This window comes from Phalacrocorax aristotelis, chromosome 13 (genome assembly GCF_949628215.1).
Source record: "Phalacrocorax aristotelis chromosome 13, bGulAri2.1, whole genome shotgun sequence".
Taxonomy (NCBI): domain Eukaryota; kingdom Metazoa; phylum Chordata; class Aves; order Suliformes; family Phalacrocoracidae; genus Phalacrocorax; species Phalacrocorax aristotelis.
In genome coordinates this window covers 18,426,654-18,454,021 of record NC_134288.1, presented here as the reverse complement: position 1 = coordinate 18,454,021, position 27,368 = coordinate 18,426,654, and the positions used below count along the sequence as shown (strand labels likewise).

General features: G+C 48.0%; 1 protein-coding gene across 1 annotated transcript in view; it reads right to left on the bottom strand.

Annotated features, from left to right (window-relative positions):
- Positions 1-223: 223 nt before the first annotated feature.
- Positions 224-27,368, bottom strand: part of KCNB1 (potassium voltage-gated channel subfamily B member 1) — a 126,912-nt gene continuing 99,767 nt past the window's right edge. Inside the window, exon 3 of the mRNA XM_075108709.1 lies at positions 224-3,597. Coding sequence (XP_074964810.1) covers positions 1,573-3,597 — 2,025 coding nt within the window. The 3' untranslated portion in view covers positions 224-1,572. The remainder of the gene's footprint in view (positions 3,598-27,368) is intronic.

The following is a 27,368-nucleotide window of genomic DNA, read 5'->3' as shown; positions in this document are numbered from 1 at the left end:
AAAGATTACCATCACAGTTACCACAGGACAGGTTGTGACTTGCTACAGGCTTGTAACAAATCACGGTCACGACAGGAGGCACAAATTAAAATAGTGCTTGGTTAAAGTGCTTGATTGTTACACTCTGCTATCCTACTCCAGCATTGCAACAGCAACAACAAAAAGTCAACGTAAAGTGCTTTCCCCCCCGAGATTAAAAACCAAAGACAAATTATTTCCTACACAATTTGACATAACTTTATTGAAACAATAATATTTTAAAAACCTAGGCTGGTGGCTGCTAGTTCTGTTCATTTAAAATGGTCAGATCTTTTTTTTTATTTTTTTTTTCTTGTTTCGTCTAAAAATGACTGGATGTTATTAAAATGTCAGGCCTGATTCTCCTGTCTCTCGCAGCCGCTTCGCGCGGCAGCTTCGCAGGAGCCTCTCCTGCCCGACCTCCTCGTGAGAGAGAGCACAGCCAGGCCTGGGGCGGGTCGCTAACGAATCCCTCTTTTTGCATATTTATGTATCGCTTGCATATCTTTCACTGCGCCGCTTGGGCACAAAAAGCTTCAGACCGACCGGTTCCTCTCCTATGCCAAGGGCAAGGCTTTGGCTGACGCCTGGAGCGGGCGCGCGGGTGGGACGGGAGGCCCCGGCGCGCTCGGCTGTCCCCGCGGGGCAGGGCAGCGAGCATCTCCCTCCGTGGCAGGGCCGGGCAGGAGCTGGGCACTCCTTCCAGCCCGTACGCCCCGGCACCGGGAAGGGGGTCTGGCTGCGATGCTCCTGGAGACTCCTGCTTCTGCATGGCTCCTCCACACCTTCCCAGCGTGGGCTGTGGGTCCCCGAGGGCCACGCGCTGGCCCCGGGACACGTGTCGGTTTTTAGCAGAGGGTAAGTGCAAGTTTCACTATGTGCTAGGGGATGTTTGGAATTAGATACAAGTGGTGCAACTCACCCTGCTGATATTTCAAAAGAAAATGTCAGGTCCTACAGGATATCGTATTGTTAAACATACACAGAGCATTTTAATAATTGGTTTCTCTAGACCGCTATTTGTTTTAAATGGTTTTTGCTCGGATTTTCCAATAATGCAAGTGTTCCCTGTTACCTTTAGACACAATATCCATCAGAGAAAGCTGTAGATGGGGAACAGCTGCCCTGAAGCAGTGAGTACTGTGGTTTTGATAGCTTTATGCCAACCCCAGCAATTTATTCCAGAGTTCAGATCTGGCTGCCTTGGCATCCTTTATGGAACTAATGCGAATCAATATTAACATTTCCAAAAGGAGCTCTAGCGTTCAAGGGGAATGGATGGATATTTGGTCACATTGGCTTCACTGGACAACATGAAAGGAGATCAATGTGTGATCATGATTCGCAATCCTTGTTTTTTGACTGATGTGGGCAACGTCTTTAGAGTTGTTTCAGAGAAGGACATTTTCACAAACCCACACTGGACCTCCCCCAGACTTTTAGGAACAGGTGGCTTGTTTCAGCCAAGTTCATGCCATGCAGAAGCTCTTTTTTTTTTGTGTTGACTGTAAATACATTCCTTTAAACTTTCCGTAAGTTCTTTTGCAACCCATCTCAGATGCTTTGATCATGTGTGTTAGCATGTCCTCCGCTGCCTGGTAATACATGGACTTCTGGGGAAATGTGATTTTCTAGTCTGACAGTCTCCTGATTGCCCTGGATTCTTCCAGCGATACCTTCCATAGAGTAAATGCAGTTTTGCCCTATCAGCTTAGGGGAGGTGGGTAAAGCAGCAGCTTCTAGATGGTTCTTCTCTGTTCTATATACATTATCCTTTTGCTTTAGATAGCCACTGTTTGTAACATTGTACTTGGGACTCACATTTCCGGGAGGACTTGAATCGTAAAGCAGCTGACCTTCATCATCAGTGTCAGCATCTATATATTTGTGTATACCGGCATCGTGGAAGTTGAAAGCTATGGCTGTTTGTGTCTCTGGTGACTTTGGGGGTGTTCTCGCACTTGCAGTTGTGTAGATCGAGGCTTCTGGGCTCATGAGGGATCTGTCAGAGAGTAAGGAAGTATCTGTGGCTGCAGCAGCAGCAGCTCCCCTGCTCTTGAGAGGGTCTGGATATATTCTCAGTACATTTGATGCTGGTACTAATGTGCTGGTGTCTTCTTCCATGAAGTTGACTTTCAGAGATCTTAGTTTTAAAGGGTTACTGGCCTTTATAGAGCTTTTGGGACTTTCTATGAAAAAAGCAGAACGGTGGCTGCCTTCAGAGCTCGGTTTCATTTCCACAAATCTGCCACCGCTCCCCTCTGGCCGGCTCTGCTCCTGAATTACGTTGATGCCACCTTTGCAGGGAAGGGTAGCAAGCGGGCTGTGGGAAAACCTCCCGGAGTCAGGGAACTCTGCCGCGCAACTTATGAAGCTGTCGATGCTGGACATGCTCCTCATGTCAATGATCCCGTCAGTGCGAGTTGTCAGCAAGGGCACCATAGGGCCAGGAAGGGTTTCCATTTCTAACTCTTCCTTTTGCTTTCCAGGTTGACTCAACTCTTTAGTATTAAGATTTGGCTGGGACTGAGTCTTTGCCATTTTGTTGTACATGTCCTCCAGCTGTTGGACATTCAGGTGCTGGGGACTTGAAGACGACCTGGTTTTTTCTGGAGATCCTTGTTCCTTCGTTTCAAAAGATTTACTAGAGCTAGTTTCAGAGAGTGTTCTTTTGGTCCATTTCCATTTGCTGGGAGATAAATGATTGTCCTGAACTTTATCCTTTTTGGCTATGCTTTCTCCATTCTTTTCAACCACAATGTCCATGAGTTCTATACTACGGGCAAATGCATCCTTCATGTTCATGGAAACAATGCTGCCGTTCCTTTTTGCTCTTTCAAGAGCTTCCCTGCGCTTAATGGCTTTCTCCTGCCGCTTCTGCTCCTTGTAGAACTCAGAGAAGTTATTGACAATAATCGGGATGGGAAGAGCAATCACCAGCACACCAGCAATGCAGCACAGTCCTCCTACTATTTTACCTAAAAGTGTTTTGGGGTAGATGTCTCCGTAGCCTACTGTTGTCATGGTAATTGTTGCCCACCAGAAAGAAGCTGGGATGCTCTTGAATTTTGTATCATCCTCGTCCTTTTCTGCGAAAAACACTAAACTGGAAAAGATCATAATGCCCATGGCCAAAAACAAGATGAGTAATCCAAGCTCATTGTAACTCCTCCTCAGTGTAAACCCCAAGGACTGTAAACCCGTTGAGTGACGGGCAAGCTTTAAAATCCGGAGTATCCTCATAATCCGAAATATCTGGACCACTCGTCGTACATTTTGGAACTGAAGTACACTTTTATTGGATTCTGTGAGGAAGATAGTGACATAGTATGGTAAAATAGCTAGCAAATCAATAGCATTCAGCGGGCCTTTGAAAAACTTCCATTTCTTAGGCGAGGATAGGAACCGCAAGAGGTATTCCATTGTAAACCATGCAATGCACACCGCTTCTACGTGGGCAAGTTGGGGATTATCTGTGGTCTGCCCAAATTCATCCACGCCTTGTAGCTCAGGAAGTGTGTTAAGGGACAAGGCAATTGTAGATAGTACAATAAACATGATGGAAATGATTGCCAAAATCTGGAAAAGAAAGAGAAAACAGTGAATTGGTGTAGAATATATTGTGCCATTAGAATATATAATTATGCCATCATAATATATAATATAGTTGATGATGATGATGATGATGATGATAATAAAAAAATTATAATAGAACATTGCCATTAATGCATGGCTGTATTTCCACTTACACATTTCAGGCCTCTTAGGCCACAGAAGTCAGATAGCCAATGCATCCTGAGGTGATTTTATTTTGGAAGCTACTTTAGTTATGTCAGATGCATAAAGGAGCTAAAGCATCTACTTCAACTCCTGTGTCTTCATCTCTGTGTAGTCAAGGAATGCATACCGAGCAGCTAGGATGCCAGGAGGGCTGTGAAGCAGTTCACAGCAGGAGCTTTTGATTAACTACTAATTAGGTGCCCAACAAAGCCCATCTGGACAACAGGCTCTGAAATCTAAGCAGGAAGGAACGCAATTGTGAATGCAAGATTTGGTCAGAGTGACGTCTTCCATTTAATGCATGGTTGCATCTGTAATTTTGAGTGCCTATGGCTAATTACAGAGACCTGTGTGCACTTCTACTACCTATAAGCATACTAGTAATAGACTTTTTTAATAACTCATCTCTAAGTGAAACTGGACGGTTGTGAAATACATGAAAGCTTTACCAAGGTTTCTAAAACATTTTGAGCTCTGAGCCGCTCTGCATGCGACCAACTGGCCATCCTAGCCATCCCAGCGTGGCCATCGCAGCCAGGGGAAAGAGCAAATTCATCCAGGCAAGCTAAACTGACAACACTAAGGCAGCCAAGGCAGGGCAAGTCTGGCCACTGGAGAGCTCATCCATTATCAGAAACCAGCGCTTGGGCTGAAAAGTGCAATGAGAGAAGGGTCTGCAGTGAGCAGCCCCCCTCAAAACCCACATAAATCTGATCAGACCCTGGGCCACTGACTCTACACAGAGCTGGAAAGGACAAAGTGCTAGATTAGTGTACTTGCAGCTTTCAGATGGGGTAGCAGGCTATCCTTCCATACCTGTTTTATATAGACATTAATGCTACAGTTTCCAGTTTCCCTAATTACATCTTCTTTTAAGGTCATTTTAGGGAGGTTTTAGAGCTGACAGACAATTTGAGGAGTGCTTTTTTCTACTAGTGAATTCTTTCTCTAGTTTGTTAGTTGGGTGAGATTTTATTTAGTTTCTCAGGTTACTGCTAAAACACAGCAATGATTTCAAAACGCACGTATATGTGACTAATGATTTATGTATTCGTTTCAGTGTAAGCTGGTCCCTTATGCTCGCTTTTCTCCTGCTTGATAGAAAAGCAGCATGAAATCAATGGCAATGTATGTGCATGATGACTAGATACACAATATTAAGCAATGAATTATAAAACCTAGGAGAAGAGTTCTGTATCATCACTTGCAAATCTGGCGCACTCCTTCCTTGCCCATATAACTAGATTTTAGGTTTCCTCACAGTGGCCTTTCTCAGCCAGCCTCACAATACCAGGATATCCATTTACCACCTCAGGCACTGGACAAAGACACTCTTGCAGGATTTCTCTTCAGCCAAGCCCAGCACAGGCACCCTAACTGTTGGGAAATATCAGACTTCTGACCATTTATCCCTAAACGGACGGTCACTACAGTGCAACAAGCCTTGCTGCTGTAGGAGAAACATGCAGATCCAATATGGTTCAGAAACACTGTGGTCTTCTCAAGAAGAGCCTCACCTCTTCTCCAAAGCTGAAAGGCAGAAATGGACTGCAAAGTATGGAAGCTTCACTTGAACCAAATTCATATGGCAAGCTTAAACTATGGCTTTAGGAGAAAAGCCCATACACCTTAAAAAAAAATCCAAATTTAAGGCAAGAGTTTCAATTTTGAAATTTTTATTTCAACAAGTGTTTTAGGATCCACTTGCTGTTACTAAAACCCCTTCCAAATCAATGTAGTAAAATAATTTACCGTTTACCTCACAAAAATGTACTATATAACCTTGATATGTACATGTCACTGCAGACCTAGGAATTTAATCTGAAGAATGAGATTTGACTAGAAATAAAAATTATCTCCATTAAACACTGGTTTCATTGTCTAAGTTGGATTAGATGGAAGAAGTGAACGGTGTCAATGGCCTCCTATGCAATGGTCTAGTAAAGGGAATTTTAGAATAGCCTCGCTTTCAGTTACTAAATTGTTACCAGGAAAAATGCTAGGAAGATTCCTTTTCCTTTTTAAACAGGTTACCTAAAAGAATGTTTGTTGTTAGCTGTGCACCTTCACAGTGCTAGTGAACCTTTCACCTCCTCCTCGCTACCTTCCTCTGTGTCGCAGTTCAGCCCCAGCTGGCAACTGAACGCCCCGCAGCCGCTCGCTCACCCCCCCCCCCCCCCCAGGGATGGGGAAGAGAATCGGACGAGCAAAAGAACTTGTGGGTTGGGATAAGCACAGTTTAATAATTATGATAATAATGACAATAATGTTAATATGATAAAATGGAAAAGGAAGGGAAAGAAAAAAAGGGAAAAAACCACAGAAACACGAATGACACAGCCGCTCACCACCCGCTGACTGACGCTGCCCATCCCTGAGCCGCGATTGCTGCCTCCCTCCCCCGGCCAGCCCCTCCCAGTTCTTGTACTGGGCATGACGTTACATGATATGGAATATCCCTTTGGCCAGTTTGAATCTGCTCCCTTAGCTGTGCCCCCTCCCCTCCCGGCTTCTTGTGCCCCCGGCAGAGCCTGGGAAGCTGGAAATGCCCTTGACTAGTACGAGCACTGCCCAGCAACAGCCCAAACATCTGTGTGTTATCTCAACAGTTTTTTCATGCTAAGTTCAAAGCACAGCACCATGCCAGCTAGAGTGAAGAAAATTAACTCTGTCCCAGCTAAAACCATGACACTCTTCCATAAATTTGCTGCTGAAATACAAACAGCCCCACAACAACTTGTGCGCTGGGGGAGTTGCTTTGTTGAGAGGCTTTGCAGGTCAGTGAGCCCAAGCAGCTGTGGGAAGGACTTGGGAGGGGCAAAACAGGAGGAAGAACCATGGGATGAAGAGAAGCAGAGCAGGATGCAGGGAAAAGCGCTTGAACTGATGGCTTCCAACCCAAGAGAATAAAATATATGTCACGTGTCTCTTGGTGAAGTGGGGAGAGATTTAGGTGTTAACTACTTCTGCACAGTTGTTCGTTTCAAAAGACCATCTCTTGAAGACCAGGTAACACCCCTGAGAAGCAGAGAGACTGATTTTCTTTCCTGGAAGACTCTTTTAGTGGCTTTGCTGTAATTTCTTTATTTACAGCCCAACATTTCTGAAGGTGTTTGCGATATATTCAATGGTAATTTCAAACTTTTTGCTTGGGTTTATCTCTGCCCACTATACACAGAAAGGCTTATTTGTAGACTTAGATGTACCTAGTGTGTTTTATTTCCTTCACTTTCAGTGTAAGTATTAACACTCCATCTTAATTCAGTGGATGGCATCCAGCAGCAGTAATTGGTGTCAAACCTTCTGTTTCCTTTGATATACCTTCCTGCTTTGAAGATCAAGGCAATGCCAGATAAACAGAAATCTGAAAACTAGGACATCTGAGGGTAAAATTTGGTTTTGGTTTAGCAGATTTAGCCATGGAGCTAAGCAATAAATAGAGAGAGATGTTTATCATTTCTCCCGCAAGTTGGAGCAAGATGTCACCTATGCTCCTAAGATACAGATTTTCCCCCTTCTTGATCTACTGCAATCATACATCTTTGGGAATTTTGTCAGGCTAAGAAAAACTTCTAAATCTGAGTTGACTGTCCCCAGGAATTCATGGCACTTTTCAGTTGGAAAGTACAAAAAAGTGGGAGATGAAACATCTCCAGCGGGGTTTAGAGGATCCTTCTCCTTCTTTAAAGCAACCGTGTCCCGGTAGCATCCACCATCCAACAAAACCCACCCCAGGAGCAGCTGTCCACAGAAAAGTGGATCCAGCTGTTGCTGTCAGGCATTAGCACTGCGTTCAGTGGCACAGGGCTCTATCCCCATGCATTTACAGGCTGGGATTTCAGACTATAGAAGTCACCTCTGTCTGTCTAATACGGTTTCCTATCTTGGCCATACTGAGCCTCTGGCTTGGCAGCTTTTGTATTTTCCACTGCCAGTAACGAGAGACAGAAAGCTGATGCAAAGACATTTATCCCACCAAGAATGCCGCTAGAGATGCTCTGCGTGGCAGGCAGCCTTTTTGTTTGATCCCTGGCCTCTCCTCCTTCCTTTCCTCTTCCAGGTTCACTTCTCTTTAACAAGAAAAGCCAATAGGACAAATCTGGACTTGAGCAGGACCGATCCCTCTGCAGTAAGCGAGGCGCCAGCTGCGTAGGCAAGTGGTTACTGGAGAAGCGTGCCCACTGTCCCTGCTGCAGAGCACTGACCCAAAACCTCGCTGCTGAGTCAGCTGCTAGCTGCTGCTTGAAATGGAGGTCGGCGTGGGGAGAGGGCCTCCTGCTGTACCACTAGTTTTCATGACTTGTTAAAAAATGTGCAAGACGGCCTTGTGCTGGTGAAACATTTTGGGCTGGCAATCAAAGAGCTGAGGCTGAACAGGCTCAAGCACAGAAAGGCCCCCAGAGTGCAGGCTTGGACCTGCGGGAGGAACAGGGACGGGAAAGTTAAGCATCAGCATGTTACATTTTGTGAGTGCTGCTGAAATGTGCATCTTCTTACTTACGGGTCTAGCTCTTCCCCACCCCTAGGTCTTTTTGCTGGCTTGTCTGGCATGTGCTGACTTGTTACGGGGGCTGGAGAAGGCACCTCTGGTATCACTGCAGGCACATCTAGAGCTGCTGGCTTGGATGCCCCACCTCTGCAGTAGGTCCTATAAAACGCATAGCTGAAACAACAGAAAAGCTTGCAGCCTAAAGTTTGGAGGCGCAGGAAGAGGATTTGGAGGCACAAAAGGCTGAAATGCCTGGCCTGGGACAGGCCACGTTGGTGGCAGAGGCAGGTGAGGGAATCCATGTACTTCTGGTGCCACATCCATGAGCGCTGTTCTCCACTGCCCTCACATGGGCTCCACCGGAGCTAATGACACGAGCCCTGACAGAGCAGGTCTTGCGGGGCAGGTATCCACAACAGAGCATCACAGACACTCCTTAAACCGCTCATAAAGCCGGCAAGGTTTAAGACTAGTTCTTCCCTGCCCAACTCTCAGACCTTTTCTGCCAACAGACTGCATGAGAGAAGCTGTGTAGTTCCCTTACTCTTTGCTTCTGTAGTTACTCTTACTTTTCACCTGTAGCAACACACCATAAATTGCAATATTTCCCATCAGGTACTTTTCTAGGTAACTTGCAGAGGATATTGGATGGGCTCCTAATGACAGCACTGGCTTGTAGTGCAAGCCTCAGTATGTCTGGGCAGGATTCCAGAAAAAAAAGATCCCAACTTTCTCTTCCACTAAATTGACTGTTTCACAAAGATTGTTATTGAGTGAATCGCTGGATTACTGCTACGGTTCCTTTGTGAAAGCTAAATAACCCAAGGACAGGCAGGGCAAGGTTTTGAATGAATTTAAAGCAGTTGCCTCAAAGTGATTAGCATGATTATACTTACATGCTGGTTATTACACATGGAAATGAGACAAACAAGCTGATTATGTGAGTAAGTGTAGCCAGCCTGTGTGCAACTGCTGCTTCCTGAGGCAGGATGGATGTGCCATCCTTGCAAGCCATTAATCCTCAAAAATCCCCCCAAACTAGGTAGGCAGCCTCTACTACACACCTTCTGGGAGATACCCACCTGCACTGGGCCTGATCCTGCGTGCTGGGTGAGCGCGGCCCCAGGGATTTATCCTTTGTGTTGGCAAGGTCAGTGCTCATCCCTGGGCAGCAGAGGGGTCCCACAGAGGAGTCAGTCTGTTCAGAAATTTCCCTTCTCTCTTTGAGCTTGTGGTAGCAGCAGTTTGCGGGCAGCAAAACCGTGCATGCCACCCCAGGCAGCACAGAGCAGGGTAAGTGTTAGGCAGCAGGGACTAGCCCAACGTTTAGGCTTGGTGATATTGATTGCTTGATTATCTGTTCTTTGCGCTGATAGAGACCTAACTAATGTTAAGCATAAGACCGAACACTCTCAAGGCCATTAAAATTAATGAAAATTGGCTGTCCAAATCCCATAGATGGCTCTAAAATCTTGGTGTAAGCATCTGAGATCTATCTGCTCATGGCAATATGCCCTATACTTTTTCTGTCTTCATACTCAGTAATGAAGCTGATATAGCAAGGAGAAGGGGTGGTGTGTGGGAGAGAGTAGGAGGGTGTTTGAATATAGATTCAGTATTCTTGGAAATACGATGAGGAAATTGTTATGTAATCAAGAAGTTCAATAATGGTTTTGTCTAATGCGCTTTTTTATCTCCATCAAGGCCTGCAGAATAATCTTAGCATCAGGACCAGGTTTCATTCATATGCTCCATTCACCAAGGGATTTTTTCCTGCAGCCCCCCCTCCAAGAAAACAATAGACTTTGAGTCAGACTGTCCAGCACCATCCTGCCATGCCTATGCCAGCCTCTGCCTCCCCAGGCTCTGAGAAACAGAGAGCACGGTCTATTTTGAGTGATATCCCACGTGCTGCACAGTACAGAAACAGACGGAGAGTTCCTTAATCTCCTCCCCGTTTCTTTCTGCACGGGAATAACATCTCCTGCTCATGGCAGCTATACATGTCTATGGTATTTATTGACAGAGACTTGTTTTTGGAAACATCTCTTTATGAGAAAATGCCTGTTTATTCATTAACTGAAAGAGTTCGCGGAACCCGGTCACTTCTGATGTCATGATTCTGACCATTGGGCTTGCCAGACGTTTTTTCTAGAAAATGCTGAGGCCATGACGAAAGACAACACTTGCTTCTTGGATCATGATAAGAAGTTGTGGCCAAACTTGGGGAGAGGGTTGCAATGGAAATACAGAGAACGTTTAATCTGCTTTTTCATATGGAAGGTTGTTAAGATGCAATGCAAGACCTTGAATCTCCAAAACCCTTAAGTCCCACCGATTCCTGTGGAGTATAAACCCATGCTTAAGAGTATATGGAGTATAAACCCATGCTTCCCTGGTCTGGCACTTTACATGCCTCTTCTGCATCTTGCCCCAGGGGAGTCCTTGAGACCCCTTTGCACAAGGAGATCTGCCTCTGGAGAAGTAGGACCCTGCACACACCAGCTCACCCACGTCCCTGCGGTGCCCCCAGTGACTGTGCCCACAGTCTGTGAGAATGTAAACTCCTATGCCCTTCTGTAAGCATTACTGCGTAGTATAAAATCCATAAAAACAAACTCAAGGTAAAACTATGTATGTTTTTCTTTGGAAATATACGAGATCTTAATTTGACATTGCCTGGAAAAGCCCAGAATGAATAATGGTTAATTATTTTATTTCAGTTATAGCTGTAATAATTTTATCTGTTGAGAGAGTAAGTCTATTTGGTTTACAAGAGTATACAATACTTCTGCTGATTATATGTCAATGCTTCATTTGCCTACAGGCACCCAGAGAGCTGCAGCTACAACTGCTGCTGACTAAGCTGAAGTGGGCAGAGAGCTAGCCTTCAGGTATGGCTGCCTGTAAATTCCTTAATGCTATTAAGAACATGTTTAGTTGTCAGAAAACTATCAAGCCCCATTAAATGATAAATGGTGTCAGTCTTGCTTCTGAGCAAAGCCCGGATGCAAATGGTGTACTGGAGAAGAAAATGATGAATGAATGAAAATACTGAAAATGCAAACTTAAAAGGCATATACTGCCTTCAGACATCAGTGCAGTGACAGTACTCAAGAGAGGGTGAGAGGTGAGCATCTGCCCTATTTATGCTGCTGCTGGCATGGGGAAAATATAAAAAAGAAAACAAACACGTGGCACATGGAAGCTCATTTCCCATTTTTCTCCTGGCCTTGCCTTCTGCCCAGGACAACTGCAACCCCAGTGTATCGGGTTTGTGTGGGGAGGTTTTGGTAGTGGGGATGCTACAGGGGTGGCTTCTGCGAGAAGCTGCGAGAAGCTTCCCCCGTGCCCGACACAGCCAGTGCCAGCCGGCTCCAAGAGGGACCCGCTGCTGGCCAAGGCCCAGCCCGTCAGCGACGGTGGTAGCACCTCCGGGACAGCATATTTAAGAAGGGAACACAAAAACAAAACCCCACACAACTGGAGCCGAAGACGAGCGAGAACGTGTGAAAGAAACAGCCCTGCAGACACCAAGGTCAGCGAGGGAGGGGAGGAGGTGCTCCAGGCGCCGGAGCAGAGGTTCCCCTGCAGCCCGTGGGGAAGCCCACGGTGAGGCAGGCTGTGCCCCTGCAGCCCAGGGAGGTCGGCGGTGGAGCAGGTATCCCCCGGCAGCCCGTGGGGGACCCCACGCCAGAGCAGGCAGGTGTCCCTGAAGGAGGCTGTGACCCCGCGGGGACCCGCGCCGGAGCAGGCTCCTGGCAGGACCTGCGGCCCCGTGCAGAGAGGAGCCCACGCTGGGGCAGGCTGCCGGCAGGGCTCCGACCCCGCGGGGACCCGCGCCGGAGCAGCCCGCTGTTGAAGGGCTGCACCCACTGGAAGGGGCCCACTCTGGAGCAGTTCGTGAGGAGCTGTAGCCCGTGGGAAGGACTCACATTGGAGAAGTTCGTGGAGGACTGTCTCCCATGGGAGGGACCCCACGCTGGAGCTGAGGGAGGGTGTGAGGAGGAGTCCTGTGGGGAGGAAGGAGCAGCAGAGGCACCATGTGATGAACTGACTACAACCCCCATTCCCCATGCCCCTGCATTGCTGGGAAGGAGGTAGAAAAAAAGCACTGCAAGATATCCAGCCCTGACAGCACCAGAGAGACCCCAACGGTTTGCATGTCCTCCCTGCAGGTCCCTGCAGCAAACCCTACTGCCATCCCGAAGCAGGCCTTGCATGTCAGTAGGTGACACATGCTCCCAAGGAGGGCTCCAGCCATGCCAGCACCTGCTCTCCCCAGCTTCCTGCCAGCCCGACCCACTACATCCTCATCTGCTCGCGTTCCCACCCTTTGTGCTGCACAAAATGCTGGTCTTGGAGCACAGGAGTTGGAACAGCAGTGTGGTACTGCACAGCCTGGTCCTTCCCTGGAAGACAACTGAAGACACAGACCCTAATGGTGAACATCCCACCCGCTTTCACCCCTCCGCATCACTGCAAGTCACAGTTGTTATCAGGGTCAGGCTCCAGACCACCTACCCAAACAAAACCTTCCCTCCAGCTTGGTGGTCCCCTTTCAGGTACATCTCCCATTCTTGCTATCTATCTTGCATTCAGGTAGACAATGGTTTGCATTCAGAAAAATAAAAAATAAAAAGAATGAAACCCCTAACCCTCAGTACTGGTGAACGCCTGGGAACTGCTCTTCAAGATGCTTTTGTGATTTTACCCTGCACCAGGGAGAGAAAATGCTCATGATCAACTCCCACTGTCGCAAGCAGTCTGCTCAGCCTCAGACACTATTTACAGGGCATGCTGAGCTTAAAATGTTGGTTTTTTTCCTGGATTAGTTGTGGGAGAGTTTTTTTTAATGGTTAAATTCAATCAGGAATGTGCCAAGATAGCATGAAATCAACTAAATGTAATTAAGCAAAAACTATTAGCTTGATTGCTAAACCAGTCTTCCTCTCATGAATATGCATGAGAGTAATTGATATTAATTCTTTTCAAATCTGAGGCACATTAGTCCTGCATATTATAGTGTGGACTTTTTTTTGGGAGACTAAACCAGTTCCACTGCCACTTTCCCACAAAAAGGCACAATTAGTTCTGCTGCAGGGAGATTTACCTAATCGTTGATACCATACTGGGTTGCCACATAGTGAGGAAATTAGAACACAGCTCAAGTGATGTTTTGTCTGATAAAATGGTGACCTGTTTAACATTTTTTTCCAAGAATATGTTAGGAGAAGTGGCGAATCCGGTTACCAGTATCAGCCACATTAATGACATCATGAAGGGACCGGGAAGCCTGCAGGAACAGCAAATCCCTGCAGAGAGAAAGGCAGCGGCAATACCCTCTACCTGTTCAATACATGTGATGCTAGCGTGGCCCTGTTACCCGAGTGTCTAAGCATTTCAGCAGGCTGTTGTTAAGGGCTGACTTTAACTTACTGGGACTGCTGCACTGGGCTCCTTCTGCAGGTCACGGGACGTCTCCCCAGAAGGTCTCAGGGGGTTCTTCCATTCACACTTGGAACAAGGGCACAAAATTTATGCTGAGGCACTTTTCTGCCTCACAAGCTGGGGGAGATGTATTCCTTTAGGGAGGGAAATCCTCCTGCACCATGGGTGCAGCCTTTGCCCGTGCTGCACAGCCCCAGAATTTGCCCCTACGCTTACAGCCTGACGTAAGAGGAGCTTTGGTGGCATATATTGCACTGGGCTCACACAAGGGATTACAGCTATTAATTGTTACTCCTTGCAAGCAGCCTGCAAAGAAATGGAATATTAGCACCCCTCTTTTTGCAAAAGAGGCATATGAAACCTGCGGGTGGTGGGAAACATCTCTGCAGGATCCCTCCAAGCGCTCAGCACCAGGTTCTTAGTCCTTTGTTCTGGTAGAGCCTCCTGTGTCCTGATCAGCTTCTCTGCTCTCCATCATGCCCACGTTTATCCTCGCGTTTGGCAGGCAGACCTCGCATCAGAGAGAAGGGCTTTGATGCAGGGACACGTCCACACATGGGTCCACCCTTCCCAAGCCTGGATTCCCAAGGATTTTCTCTAACTGCAGCAGAGCATGGAAGCCTTGGTGGGGGCTTTGGCACAGACTGAAGTGCTTTAATCTCAAGCACAGATGGTTCTTCCCTTTGTAAGCACTAAACACTGGATTAGATATCACATATTTAATAAATAGCAACAACTGTATACAAGCTGTGTACAAAAGCAGCTAAAAGATAATCCTGGGCAATTAATCATTCATATTAGCGTGAGGCCATGGCAAGTGGTAAGCAGAGACAGTAGATACAGAATCTGCTGGAATGCAAAAGACAAGGCAGCTATACAACATTTCAACAAGAGAGTTTAATATCGGCTCATTAAGACAATTTTAATGCATTCTAGCTATAGAGAGGACAAAACTGAAGTGTGGAGAGGTATACTTGGCTCTTTATTGGGGTATTTTGGGTTTGGGAGGGTTTTTTTGTTCTGATTCTTTTGAAACTCTCTCTTGAGCTCAGAAAACCTCAAACAGTTTGAAGTGTCAGACGGCAATCTGGAGCGCTCGTTCAGGTGCTTGCTGACTTCTGGATGTTGACGCAACAGTAAGCCTTTTCAAACCACATGGAATAAACACCTCTTCCAGGTAGCGCTTGGCTTTCTGATAGCTTTGAAATCTCTTATGACAGCCTCTTCTATGTCACTGCCTCCCAGCACGGTCCCAACAGACATTGCACAGGCAGGCCAGCAACGATACACGCATCACACAGCGCAGCCCCTTCCTCCTCACATCCCCTCCTCAGCACAGGCCTCTGAGATCTCCCCACCACTGTCACCTCCCCAGGGTCGTCACAAGCAGCAGAGGCTCTTTTGTGCTACCATGGTACCTAAGAAGTACATATACTTACTTTTTCTTTACCACACCTTTTGCAATGCTGAGGGGACTGCAGAAAACCAGAGCTGAACAGAAAGAAATCAACAAAAAAGGGGAAAAAAAGAAAAAAAAAAAAAAAAAAAGAAGAAAAAAGGGAGAAAAGCGCCACTCTGTCCATTTGGCTAGGGAGCAGAGCTGGTTTTTTATACTGTTCCTGGGGGTTTTTGTGTTGTTTGGATGTTTCAGTGCTGTTTTACCAATTTTTTCCCTTTACCCAAAGTCACCTGAAACTGTTTGAAAAATGCAGTCATGCTGCCTTTTAGTGAATGTTTATTGAAGAGAGAGGATGGGAGGAAGCAAGGTTTCCTGTAAATGGCAGCTGACCAGTGCCAGGTGGTATATCGTATTTTAATGCATGAGCAGAATAGCAAAGACCAGCATTAAAGATTAAGGGAAATTATATACTTCACTGGATTTTAGCACATTTTTCAGTTGCCTTTTTTTGTTTGGGGTTTCTATGTTAATATAGGATGATACCGTGCTGTATTCTGGCTGGCAGAAATTAATCTTGTCACGAATGTACTTCTTTGAAAGGCTGAGCCTTCCTGAGCTCTTAATTGAGCTGATTTGACTGTCTCATTATCATAGCAGCAGGTTTTGGAATAGCCAAGTTGAACCTTACTTGAACTTGTTGGCTACATTAGTATTGCTTCTCTTTCTCCTCCCCAGCTCCATCCATGAATAATAATACCCAGTGTCGTTCGGGGTTATTTTATCCCACCGAGGCCTCCTAGTAACTGTTTGCTAAACAGGCACTAACATGGCGCATTGGGGAAGAAGCATATTGAAGAGCCTGAGTTTTGTTTACCAAAGACACAACTTGTCATTCCAGGGAAACACGTGGTTTTGATGTCCTGGGAAACTTGGGATTTTCTGTCAGGCACGTGGTTCCTGTTACCTTGCACATTGAGCAGACTGTGAGCGCGACAGCTTTGGGGTTTACAAAGCACGTACCACACGTGGACTGGGGCCAGGTCACTTTTTTTGGTGTTTCTGTTCTGAAATTTCGTTGCAGTTTGGCTGGTCAGCCCTCTTCTGGGCCCACTGTTTTCCCCTCGGAGCACGGCTCTGCTTGCCTCATCCTGCCGTGGTTCCCGAGTCACTGCAGGGAAGCAGCTCTACATCGTTTGGACGTTTCAATGAAGGCTCTGCCTGGCCAGCAGAAAATAACCTGTCCCTCCAAACAGACACAGGCTGTGGCGCGTGTGACTCCTGAGCGCCACGGTCCCTGCAGCAGAGGCGCCCGTCCCCTCCGCCTGCAAAAACTTCCTTCGGAAAGAGAGAGCGGGTCTGCAGAGGCTGCGCGGGGAGAGACCCTGCGATCAGAGCAAGGTCAGACGAAAGCCACCCCGCGGGTTCCTTTGGTTGCTGGATAAAGCTCAGTCTCCGATCAGGTTGCATTATCCCTAATGAGCTCTAGCAGACCTTCAGCTCTCTGCCTTTCCATCAAGACAAACTGGTGAGACCCACCTTCCCGAGGGCAGCACTTAACCCTTTCTGTGGGGAAGCCCCAATATTAACTGCGTCCTGAACGAGGCATGCAAACCGCTCGCGCTACGGCAAATGCCGAGTGCCGAACCGGAGGATTTACCCACGGCCTCCCCATTGGGAGAGGCGATCCCGACCTCTCCTTGTGCTCCACACGTCTGCAGAAACGGGCACCTGTTCCTGTGCTGCCATTTGGCCTCATCGTGAGGGCAGCACAAAAAGCCAAAAATCCCTGACAGAGCAAGATTTGCAAAAGATCCCAGCTCCTCTCTAGGTATTAAAATATGGCTTTTTAATGCATGCAATATCCAGCATCTCTCATTGACAACGTTAGTGACAATCACCCGCTGCCTGGTGTGAGCTGTTGGACCTGGTCTGGTGGGAAGTTGCTCAGCACATTCAGAAGCAACACACAGAGGAAGCCCAGCACAGGCAGAAACCCACTGCCGAGTAGGACAAACAAATCCAGTCTGAACTGGGAGTCTAAAGAAGGCAAAATACTAAGGGGAAAAAAAGCCCTCAGCACGCCAGGGAAATAAGTTTATAGAAAATTACCGAGGGATCTAGGAATAACCTTTCAGTGGTTGAAATCTGGCACAGACAGGCATGAATGAGAGTCCCTGGCAGCCGAGGGCTCTCCCTGTGCTACGTGGAATGAACTGGCAATTCCCAAGGCAGTCCCAAATGGCCAGGCTCCTCAGAGGGGCTAATATTGGCTTATTATTTTCCTTTATTTCTTAGGGAGGAAAAAGCATCCTAAGGGTAGCAATACTGGAGCTGTGTGTCCCAGTTAACCTGCTGCAGATAGGGTCAATCTGCTCCTTCCTGCATGCCCTTCAGAGGGCACAAAGCGTGTCTGTTCACATGGACGCTCTCCCCTGGGAAAGAGAGGAAGGAAAAAAGGCGCTGCTCTATTTATGAGATAGTCCTGCTTTATGGTGCTGCCCTTTCTGCAGCCTGGCTGAATGGCCTGGTGGGATTTTTTTCCTCTCTCTCATTTCTCTGTCAATTGATTGCTTACTGCCAGAGGGTATTATTGGCTTTTTTGAAGCTTCATTTTCTGGTTCCTGAACTGCTCATCCTCTCCTGGATCGTTGCTGTTACTGGAGGTCAGATCCAAGTCCCAGAGTCATTAGGCTGTTTTGAGTTTCACCTTGAGAGCTTCCTTTGCTCACCCCCATCCCATGGAAAGCCCTTTTGATCATTTCAGACACATACTTAAAAAAAAAAAATCCAATGGCAAGAGATGATTTGGTTATTTCAGTGGTAGGTAGAAATAAGCTGGAATGGAAATGTTCCCAGCCAGGCTTAAAGAATCATGGTGCCTGGGGGCATTCCTGTTCACTACAGAGCTGAGGGCTATGGCAGAACCCCGGCATCCCTGCACACACCGAACGCTTGCTTCGGTTCTGTAAACCTGCAGCAAGCATGCTCTGGTCCCGACTTTTGCTGTGGATGAATTAATGGGTTGCAAGATGTAGTTGTATAATTTCCATGAAAGTTACAGCCTGTTCCTGAGGGGTTTCCACCTGGACTGGAAATTCCCAGACTGTAACTTTGAGTGGCCACTGAAAGCACAAGGGGAAAAAATGAAGTGGTGAATCCTGAGCTTCTGTACTGTGTTGTTCAACTTCACCTTGCCCAGCTGGGTAACCACGGAGTAGAAGCTGCAGTGGTAAAAATGCCTTACAGAAAACAATCATTTTCTTAATTTAACACCTTACATATTGCTCCCTGAAATATTCCAGAGAATTAGCTTGTTCTCTGCAGAGTTTTGCTAGCAAGGTCTCATGAGATTCAAATCTTTGGCATGATATTTCTACTATCTTCTGGGCAGAAACATGTTTGTCAGATTATTGAGTAGTCAGTGGGCTTGTTTAGGAAACAGTTACTTAGAGCATAAGACCAGCAGGGCAAGGAGCAGGCACGGAGCCAGGCACAGGGTATCCTTATTTCTGGGGTGAATAAGCTGGAGATAAAGCTGCTACTACTGTGACTAAGCTTGACTGAAGATGTTTGGCTTGGGTCTGTCGGTGGGCTAACTCATTTCCTCTAAGGCTTTGTTCCCTTGCAGCAGAAATAAATAATGCTTTGTTCTGGACGGTGTCATCCTGTGCTGCTGCAAACACGCCAGTGCAGGCTCCCAGCCAGGAGCTGTTCACAGGAGCCCCAGACAAGCCAGGCCTGGGCTGACCATGTCTGTGCCCCAGGGAAGACGGAGGTGAGGTACGTGCTCCGTGGGCAGCTGGGCTTAAACATCAGCCTCTCCCGTTTAGGACCAGAGATTACAGGTGCCAACTCAGCAAAAACACCAAGCAGGAGCTAAAGCAAGGAGAGAGGCTCTTCACTCGTAGGACACAGCCAGTATGAGATGGTGTTTTGGGGAAAGGCTGACTTCTTCAGAATCATTCTCATTTATGAACTCTTTCTGTGAAGCTTTTGAAACTCTTCACTTCCTGAGCATTCAAGTTAAGACAAAAAATAGTTCAGGGTTAAAGAGGTTAAAAGGAAAATTCTTGGTAAAAATAATTGAAATTTAAAATGAAAATATAATGGAAACAGGAAAATAATATAAATGTAGCTTTGCTTCACACCCTTCTATCACACAGGCAGCTTCTGTGTGTTTTGCAGCGTTCGTGTGGTGAGTCCTCACTTATCAGCTATTTACCTCCATGTACAGAAACGTGTCTGGAGGAGAGAAGCAGTTACAGGATCTCGCCCCTGGCCCGGCTTCAGTAGGACACTGTTTCACCAAGGGTCTTTCCTTCCATGCTATTTGCCAAAATACGACACAGGGTGGAGGGATGCAGTCTTTTTCCTACCAAAAAGGATGCAAACACTGGGTCCTGACTTGCCATCCTGGTGGGGTGGTCGTTGCCTGCCCGGCCGTGCTCCGCTGCCCCGCTTTTGCCACCAGCCCCAAAGAGGGAGGCTTGAAAACTTCCCATTTAAATTCTGGCTTTGAGCAAGTTGGATGCCAAACCAGACAAAAATGCGGCATTCTGGCCGAAACCCTGCTCTTGGAAATGTGAAAAGCTACTCAAGCTGTATTAAAGCTGCATGTAAGAGATGCCACTATTGGAAACCAAATAAAAAACGGCAAATACTTTGTCAGCAGGGCAGGAGGGAAAGGGATGGCTCCTATTTAAAGATGTCTTAATCAAATTCAGCTTCTTCTACACCTCTAGATTTTGCTGCGAAATCTAGTTAAACGACTAAGCTGACAAAGACCCCAGTTACCAAAGGGAGAGATAATGAAGATACAAAGGAATTAGCTGGCAAAGCCATGTTCCTGGATTATTTCACTGCTCCACGGGGGAGCACTGAAACGCTGACAGTTTACCTTTCAAACCTCTCAAATAAAACAACTCTTGAAAATTGCTAAAATATTATTAACACAAAGAGCTACACAGCAGCAGGGAGGCTTTGTCAAAGTGACAGCAAAGACCACGTCTCCCCACGCTGCCGGCAGCAGCATCTGACGGCCGTGCCCGGAAGGTTTTGCTCTGAGCGCACGTGGGCGCAGGCTGCGGGACCCTGTTCCTTGCACGGTCACACTCCTGTGGGTGGGAGGTCGTCAGCCTTGCTCATACACTGAGCATGCTATTGCAGCCTGAGCAAAACTCAGTTAAACACAGGATTCTTAAAGATTGCAATATGTGACGTAATGGACATCCACCTGGACAGAACTACAGAGTTACTCAAAGAGAAATGTCAAGTATTATTGTTGAAGAAAAGTGTTGGAGAAAAAAATGACAATCACAGACTCCGCATTTGCAGTGCAGTGTCTGCTGCTTTGAAATCTGGCTCTGGCTGATGTTATTTTGGGGAATTTAAGCCAGACTCTTGCTGTCACCAGCTCAATGTTCTTGGCGTTGTTGCTGTTTCTCTGCTTTATTATTCTGAAGAAAGTAAGTCTATTTGTGTTCTTTTTTTGGCAGAGAAATGGCTGTGAGAGCACCGAGTGGACGGACTCCAGGTGGCACAGTGGCTCAACGCACGAGTCCCTTCCTCCTGCTACAGTCAGGTGCACTGTCACAGGGATTTCCCTCCTGCAGCACAGGGGTTTATGGGCTCTTAGGGTGTATCCCTGCATTAAGCACCTGAGCTGAGCTCCAGTCCTGTGGCCAAATGCTGCCAAATAAGTTGCACAGCCCAGGCGCGATGCTGGGGCCAGGAGAAAGGGGTGCACGCGAGCGGGCGCCTGCGTGCACATCCCAGCTGCCCTGGTCTACCCCATCCCTGCCTTCACGAGGGTCTGTGGCACGAGACCTGCCACGGCTGAAGTCCTCTGTAGGGGTGGCTCTGTGCCTGGGGACAGCGTTAGCGGGGCTCCCCCCGCCCCCCCGCGCGCAGGGCGCCGCGGCTCTGTGTGCCCAGGTGTACTGGGCATAAACCGCCCCAGCAGCAGATGTGACTATCCCGAGCACAGGCTATGAACCGACCTGACTTCAGCAAGCTGTTCTTCGGATCACCTGGTGATAGCCCGACAGTGAGCCAGGCAGATCACTTCCCTCCCAGTCGCTTTCTTTGAAGAGTTTATTAGTTCCCTGCTGCTACAGTAAAGACTGGTGCTGTTACAGGCTCTTACCTCTGAGCACTCCTTAATTTCCCCCTGAAAACCCCACACCCGACAGGTACCCAGATAATTTACCAGCCAGGTTTTGATGCCTATATTTAAAGAGGTGACCCTAATTTAAGAAAGGGCCAAACTGTAATTTGAAATGGTTTAAACATATTTTTAAGTAACCCTGTAAAATAACGTGCTGCCAAGCAAAAGCTTTGGGTTAAATTATACCCCCACGAAAATCACAGTATGTAAAGGCGGCTGCTGGAAGTTGACAAAGCCTTAATTATGGCAGCCCCAGTGGGCGATATGGCAGCGGTACAATCAAGCCTTGGAAAACCTGTGCTTTAAGGCCAGCGCTTAATCTGCGTGCCTTGTGCATGTCCTGCTTTGGAGCTGTGCCGCCAGCGCGGGTCACAAGACCCGAACAGCGTTTTCAAGGGAAACAGCTTCAAAATAGCCAAGCACATCCTCTTACTGGGGGAGGTTTCTGGGCTTTTTCTTCTCCTAGTTCAGGCTGCTCCAAAAAATAAACACAGAAACTGCTCTGCACAGTGTTTCTTGACATAAAGCCACTGCTCTGCTGCGTTGCTTTGCAACAGCAGCACCATAAAATGTACTTTCCTTGTGCTGCTCTCTTCTGACATCCCCAGCTTGCAACTTAAAAGTCAACATATTCCCCCTCCTCAGCCCCCTCCCACATCATCTCCTACGGAGCCACCAAGCCTTGTTGCTAATGGCCTAAGCAAATGATTTAATCACAGATATGTAAAAGGAGTGAGGAGCCTGCAGGATGGAAAAAATGCTGGGTAGACAGTAAGACTAATGAAGTAATATGTAAACTCAGGCATTTCCTAACAGACAGGACGTGGCAGGGCTGACATGTATATTGAAAGGGACATAAAAACATAGACAAAACAATAGCCTGGGTTGGCCATAGCTTGATTTACGCAGTGGAAAGAATTTTTCCTCTGAAGGCAAAGGCAAGAAGCATAGAAGGCTCTGTGCTTGGTAGTACAGTCTCACTGTCGCGACTGAAGATGCAAAATGCCTGTACCCAATCACACCCGGCATCTGTGGCTGTGGTATGAAGCTGTCCCATGAGCACTCATGCAACAAGTTCCCCAGGGCTCTGCAAGATAAGTCAGCATTTGCTGTCCCTGCAAGAAAAGGGGAGCCCAGGAAATTCGTTAGACATCTCGGCATGGGAGAGCGTGGGTGCTGTCACTGGGGCAGCAGCCTTGGTGCACAAGAGCTAGTCTGCATTGCTTGTGCTGGCCACCACTTGCAAGGGCGCTCCGAGAGCAACCTGAGCCGCTCTGCAGACTGGAGGCCCACCCGTGCTCGCTGTGCAAGGCAGAGGGTGCCCCTAATCCCCACCTCTGGCTGCCACGGGGCAACATTTGCATGCAGACAAGCTCCCAGTTCACACCATGGCAGAGTCCAGGTGTCGGGAAGAAACAGGCGCTGCGTGATGCCTACAGGCACGGTGGTACCACGCGGGTCCCGAGGCTGGCGTGAGACGTCTGCTTCCCGAGCCAGGCCGGGCGCCGCTGGGCAGGACAGCCAAACGACACTGCTCCTGGGGCTGCCAAACATACGGCGTGCTCCACGTGTGAGCACTGTACATGCCTCTCAAAAACACCAGCTGCTTGAGGTGAGAGCAGGAGTGCTGGGGAGGAGAGGGCAGCTCAGGGACCTGAGCACGTGTGCCCAGTTTCACTATGGCTTAGCTAACAAGGAAATTCTGTATTTTTGCCTGCCTGCTTTTACTGGAGAAACCGCTTAGAAATTCCTGGTGCTGCATGCAGAAAACCATGAAGCAAAACAACTGAGTCATCTGTTTCAAACTGTCATACCAGCTTCCCCTGTCAATCTGCGTGACCCACTCAATTCTTATCCATTTTCTTCATTTTGGGGGAGTTGTGAAGAATAAACACAATCATTCCAGCTGATTGGTTAAAATACATGCTGAAACTGCAGTTATTTAGCCAAATTCTCTATGGCTGTACCACAACTTGGACTTTATATAATCCAGGCAATCGCACCAGACACAATCAGAGAACTTGGTCTGACTGCATTGCTGCCCTGGACAGATTTGCCACAGTTCAGTGCTCTGCAGTACCTTAGCCAGGGCTAAAAAAAAAAAAAAAAAAAAAAAAAAAAAAAAAATTTAGTTATTAATGTCATTTTCCATTGAGATAGTGTGTGAAATCAATCTATCGTGCTAAATCTGCAAGTTCCAAACTGTATACATAAGGTATATTAGGGGATTTGGAAAGATTAAGAATAGCTCCTGAGCGTCTCTGTGTGTGTATAAGCACCGATTGTTTTATCTATGAATTACCTGCTGCTGTGCCGCAAAGGCGAAGATAAGGAAACCAGCCTGAATCAGCCTTGTTGGGAACCGCATTAGTGGGATTATATGCTTGCGGCTGAGCTCTGCTGCTGCTTCTCAGGGTGATGTGAAAGGATCACAGAGGGATGCTGCTCTCCGGAGCCAAGGGAGCCCAAGAAATACCTGCTGCCCCTAAGGCAGCTGGCATTTCTCCGTCTGCTCAGCACTGCGCCTCTCGGGTCAGTGGCTAGGGGATGGCCCGGCGTGTGGCTGGCGCCAGGCTGCGCCCCCGCAGCGCTCCCCGCTCCCCGCACCATCCCCGCAGCCCTGCCGCCCAGCCAGCCGCCGTGCCCCGCTCATCAAGGTGTCCCACACATTTCTGCCACTGCCTCGTCCTCCGAGAACTCTTTGAAGCACTGATCGACTCTGCATTGAAAAAACGCATTAAAAATATAGAGCATTAAAATGCTGTAGTGACTAGAGGCAGTGGGAGGAGGTCTCTTGCTTAGAGCGGGAGCTGAGGGTGCCTGCTGGCATGTCTCCTTCAGTTTGGTGCTTCCGGGGTGTTTCGGTGCAGGGGAAGAGCCCTCTCTGTGCGCATCAGCTCCATGGCACGGCAGCTCCTGAGCAGGACGGGTGACCGGGCTGCGACACGCGGCTGCAGAGCCACAGGAGGCTTGTGGCGTGTGCGCAGAGCCCGCCCTGCACGTGTGCCGTGGCTCAGACGGCTGCGGCGGTGGCGGCCACCGAGCCTGTGCAGCCAAGCAGGTGGGTTTCCCAGGTAACAGTTCTTTTAAGAGCAATTATGACAGCCTGAGTGAGAGGTCAGGATGGGGTGCTTTTAAAAATCCACCTTGTTTTCAGTGCAGCTTGCTCCTCCATGCGCCACGAATAACTACCAGGGTTTTTAGCTGCTCCTGATTAGTGACAAAGCGTCAGACTCAGCCTGGCTCCGCTCCTGGAGGATCAGCAGGGCTCTGGCTCTCATAGGCGGTAGCCCAGGAGTCTTGTCTCTGCGCCTAATAAGACATGCTGATGAATTAGCCTTTCACACATGAACACAACCCCGCTCTTGCCTTGTGACTTGCTGAATCTCGTAATTCCCACAGGAAGGCAGATACCCGCCTCCTGCACCCGCCGGGCTGCAGCGCTCAGCGGTGCCCTGGGAGCCTGGGCAGGCGAGGTTTGCTGGAGCTTGCCTGGCTGAAGGCACCTGGACTTTAGTCCCAGGATTAGTATCAGGGGAAACGCTTACAAGGAAAGAGCATTCCACGGAGTAGCAAACACATGACTCACACCATCAGTGGCAAAGCTCAGCGCGCCTGGCACGGCGAAGCATGTGCTACTCCAAAGTGGCTACCTGGCCTGGTTCCGGCAAACCTGCGTCGGGAGGAGACCTCTCCCCAGACACTCATAGCGTGCGTAACCGCACGGTTTATAAAAAGCATCCTCTGAAAAGATTTTCCCGGGCAAAGGCCCATTATGAGGACTTCCTGGCTTACGCGGCTGTATATAGCAGCGGTAATCCTATTATGCTTATCCTAAACTGTCCTCCACCAAACAGTGAAGTGAACTTTACAGAGCACTAGAAGCTTAATGAAGCCTCTGAGCCCGCTCTGAGCAGCACAATTCTGCCCCTCTGCAGCCGCACGGTCGTGCTATCACAGAAACACAAACAGCACACCTGCGCCATACACACGCCGAAGGCTGCTTCCCTGCCTTCATTCGGCTTGTTCTCAGTAAATTCAAGGCAAATTCTTTGTAGGAAGAGTTGTCCTACTGATTCTTCATCACTGAGAGCCCAAACCCATGACTGTACGTATGGCAATAACTCTGCTCTTGCAAATGGCTCTGCTGAGGCTAAAGACTAGCTGCTCATGCACTTGTGTATTTTCATTGCACTGTAAGGACAAATGAAAACGGTACCGATCAGCCAGGCCCTGAGCCTGCCCTTTCTGCAGGGGCCTTGCAAGTCTCTAAAAAAGCAATATTACACCTACAGCTAGCGAAAAACAGCTGGCTCACAGCAGCCTCAGCGCCTCTACAGACATTTTTTGCTGAATATCAGCGAGAACCTTCAGCGCACCCGTGCAGACTGGAGAGCTGATCAGCTGTGTCAGGTGTCACGGCAGATTTGAATGGCCTAGCCATTTTGCTTCCGCTGCATAAGGTCGGATGACAACATTCGTGTTTCTCCCCTAACACTTTTTCACTCTATTGGCACTTGACAGTCTTTGAACTGCTCCAGGAAATGCTGAACATTGGCGAAGCTCCCGGCCAGAAACCAAAGGGATGGGCAAGAGCATACAGGCTGCAGCTGGAAGGGGCTATATAGGTGATTATCCTGAAATCTTCATGTCGCTAACTGATATCTTAAATATTGCTTTAAAAACCACAATGTAACTCACAATCCTGCAAACAGCACACCTCTGACTGCCCCGGCAGTCTGTCTGTGCAATGTATGCCCAGTCCTGGGCAGGATAAGACCTGCCTCAAGGATGTTGCAGCACATTTGCAGCATAGCAAGAGGTGCTGGTATCACCCCGTGTGTGGCCAGCAGGGCTTAACTTCTAACCACCACTAAACACAGATTCCCGTAACCTTTTCAGACCTTCCTCGTGCCTTTTGCTAATGGAGAGCACCTCTGAGGTTTAGCTCTAGAAATTAATATCTTCAAATGCTTGCTTTTTTGGTGCAACATACTGAGACAGGCTAAATATTTTTTGTTCTTGTCTTGCCCGGCTGGTAACCCAGATACTATTAGTGAAGCACAACTGGGTCATGCGAATTAATATTAGCATCTGCGTTAGCTGCTTTATTTACATCACTGTAGCTGTCAAAAGTTGTAGGTAGCTTAAAAGGAATATGGTTTATTCATGTTGACACTAGAAGTAAAATAGCTAGATGAAGGAAGGCTGGCTCCTCAGGACCAAGTGGCCAGGCAGAGCCCGCGGCAAGCACAGGGCCGAGGGGGACAAATGCCTCGCGAACAATCTGTCGGTGCGGGGTAAGGAGGGGCAGCTCCTCCCAATTCACATGGGCCAGCAAAAGACTTGGCTGGCAACACAGCCTAACAATGCCCACCGGTTTTCTGCATTGGCCGAAACCGCAACAACATTCATTGTTGAAATAACAGAGGGTGGAAGGACCCTAATTTTCCAACGATCCCAGCTTCAGGTGAGCTCTGCCAGCACCATTCTGGCTGCTGCTGGACGCAAGCACATGAAATGCATGTGTCCTTATTGCTAAGCAACAGGGTTAGAGGTCAATACTGATAAAAGACAACTCTCGTGCTTCCTAAGCTAACTTCATGTATTCTGGGTGGAGATCTGTGTTGCTTCAAGCTGTGGACCTGGTGGGTCCTCATCAGGGATTAAGCTGAACTTCTTGGTGGCCAGTCCGCAGCTCTGGTTTCTGCAAACTTCCCCACGTGGTGCTGCTGTCACGTCAGGACTAAGGAAACCGGGCCCTGATATTCCCAGTTCCTGCTGCGGTGCGTGCCCGTGGTGGGGAAAGGGGAACAGCCCTGCGACCCCCAGGGCGTGTGTCCCCGCTGTGCTTCAGTAGGGTTGCGCCGGGGCTGGGGCTGGACCTGAGGCATCAGGTAGAAGAGGCTATTTTTTAAAAGCTCTGATCACTGTTTCAATATAATTAAGGAATGAATTAACTTTCTGTCTCAGAAATTACGGAAGCTTTGTCCATATGAAGTAGTGCCTCTTTCCTTAGGTCCCTGTGGCTCTCACAGTGGTCAATGTTTATCTGGAAGACCCGG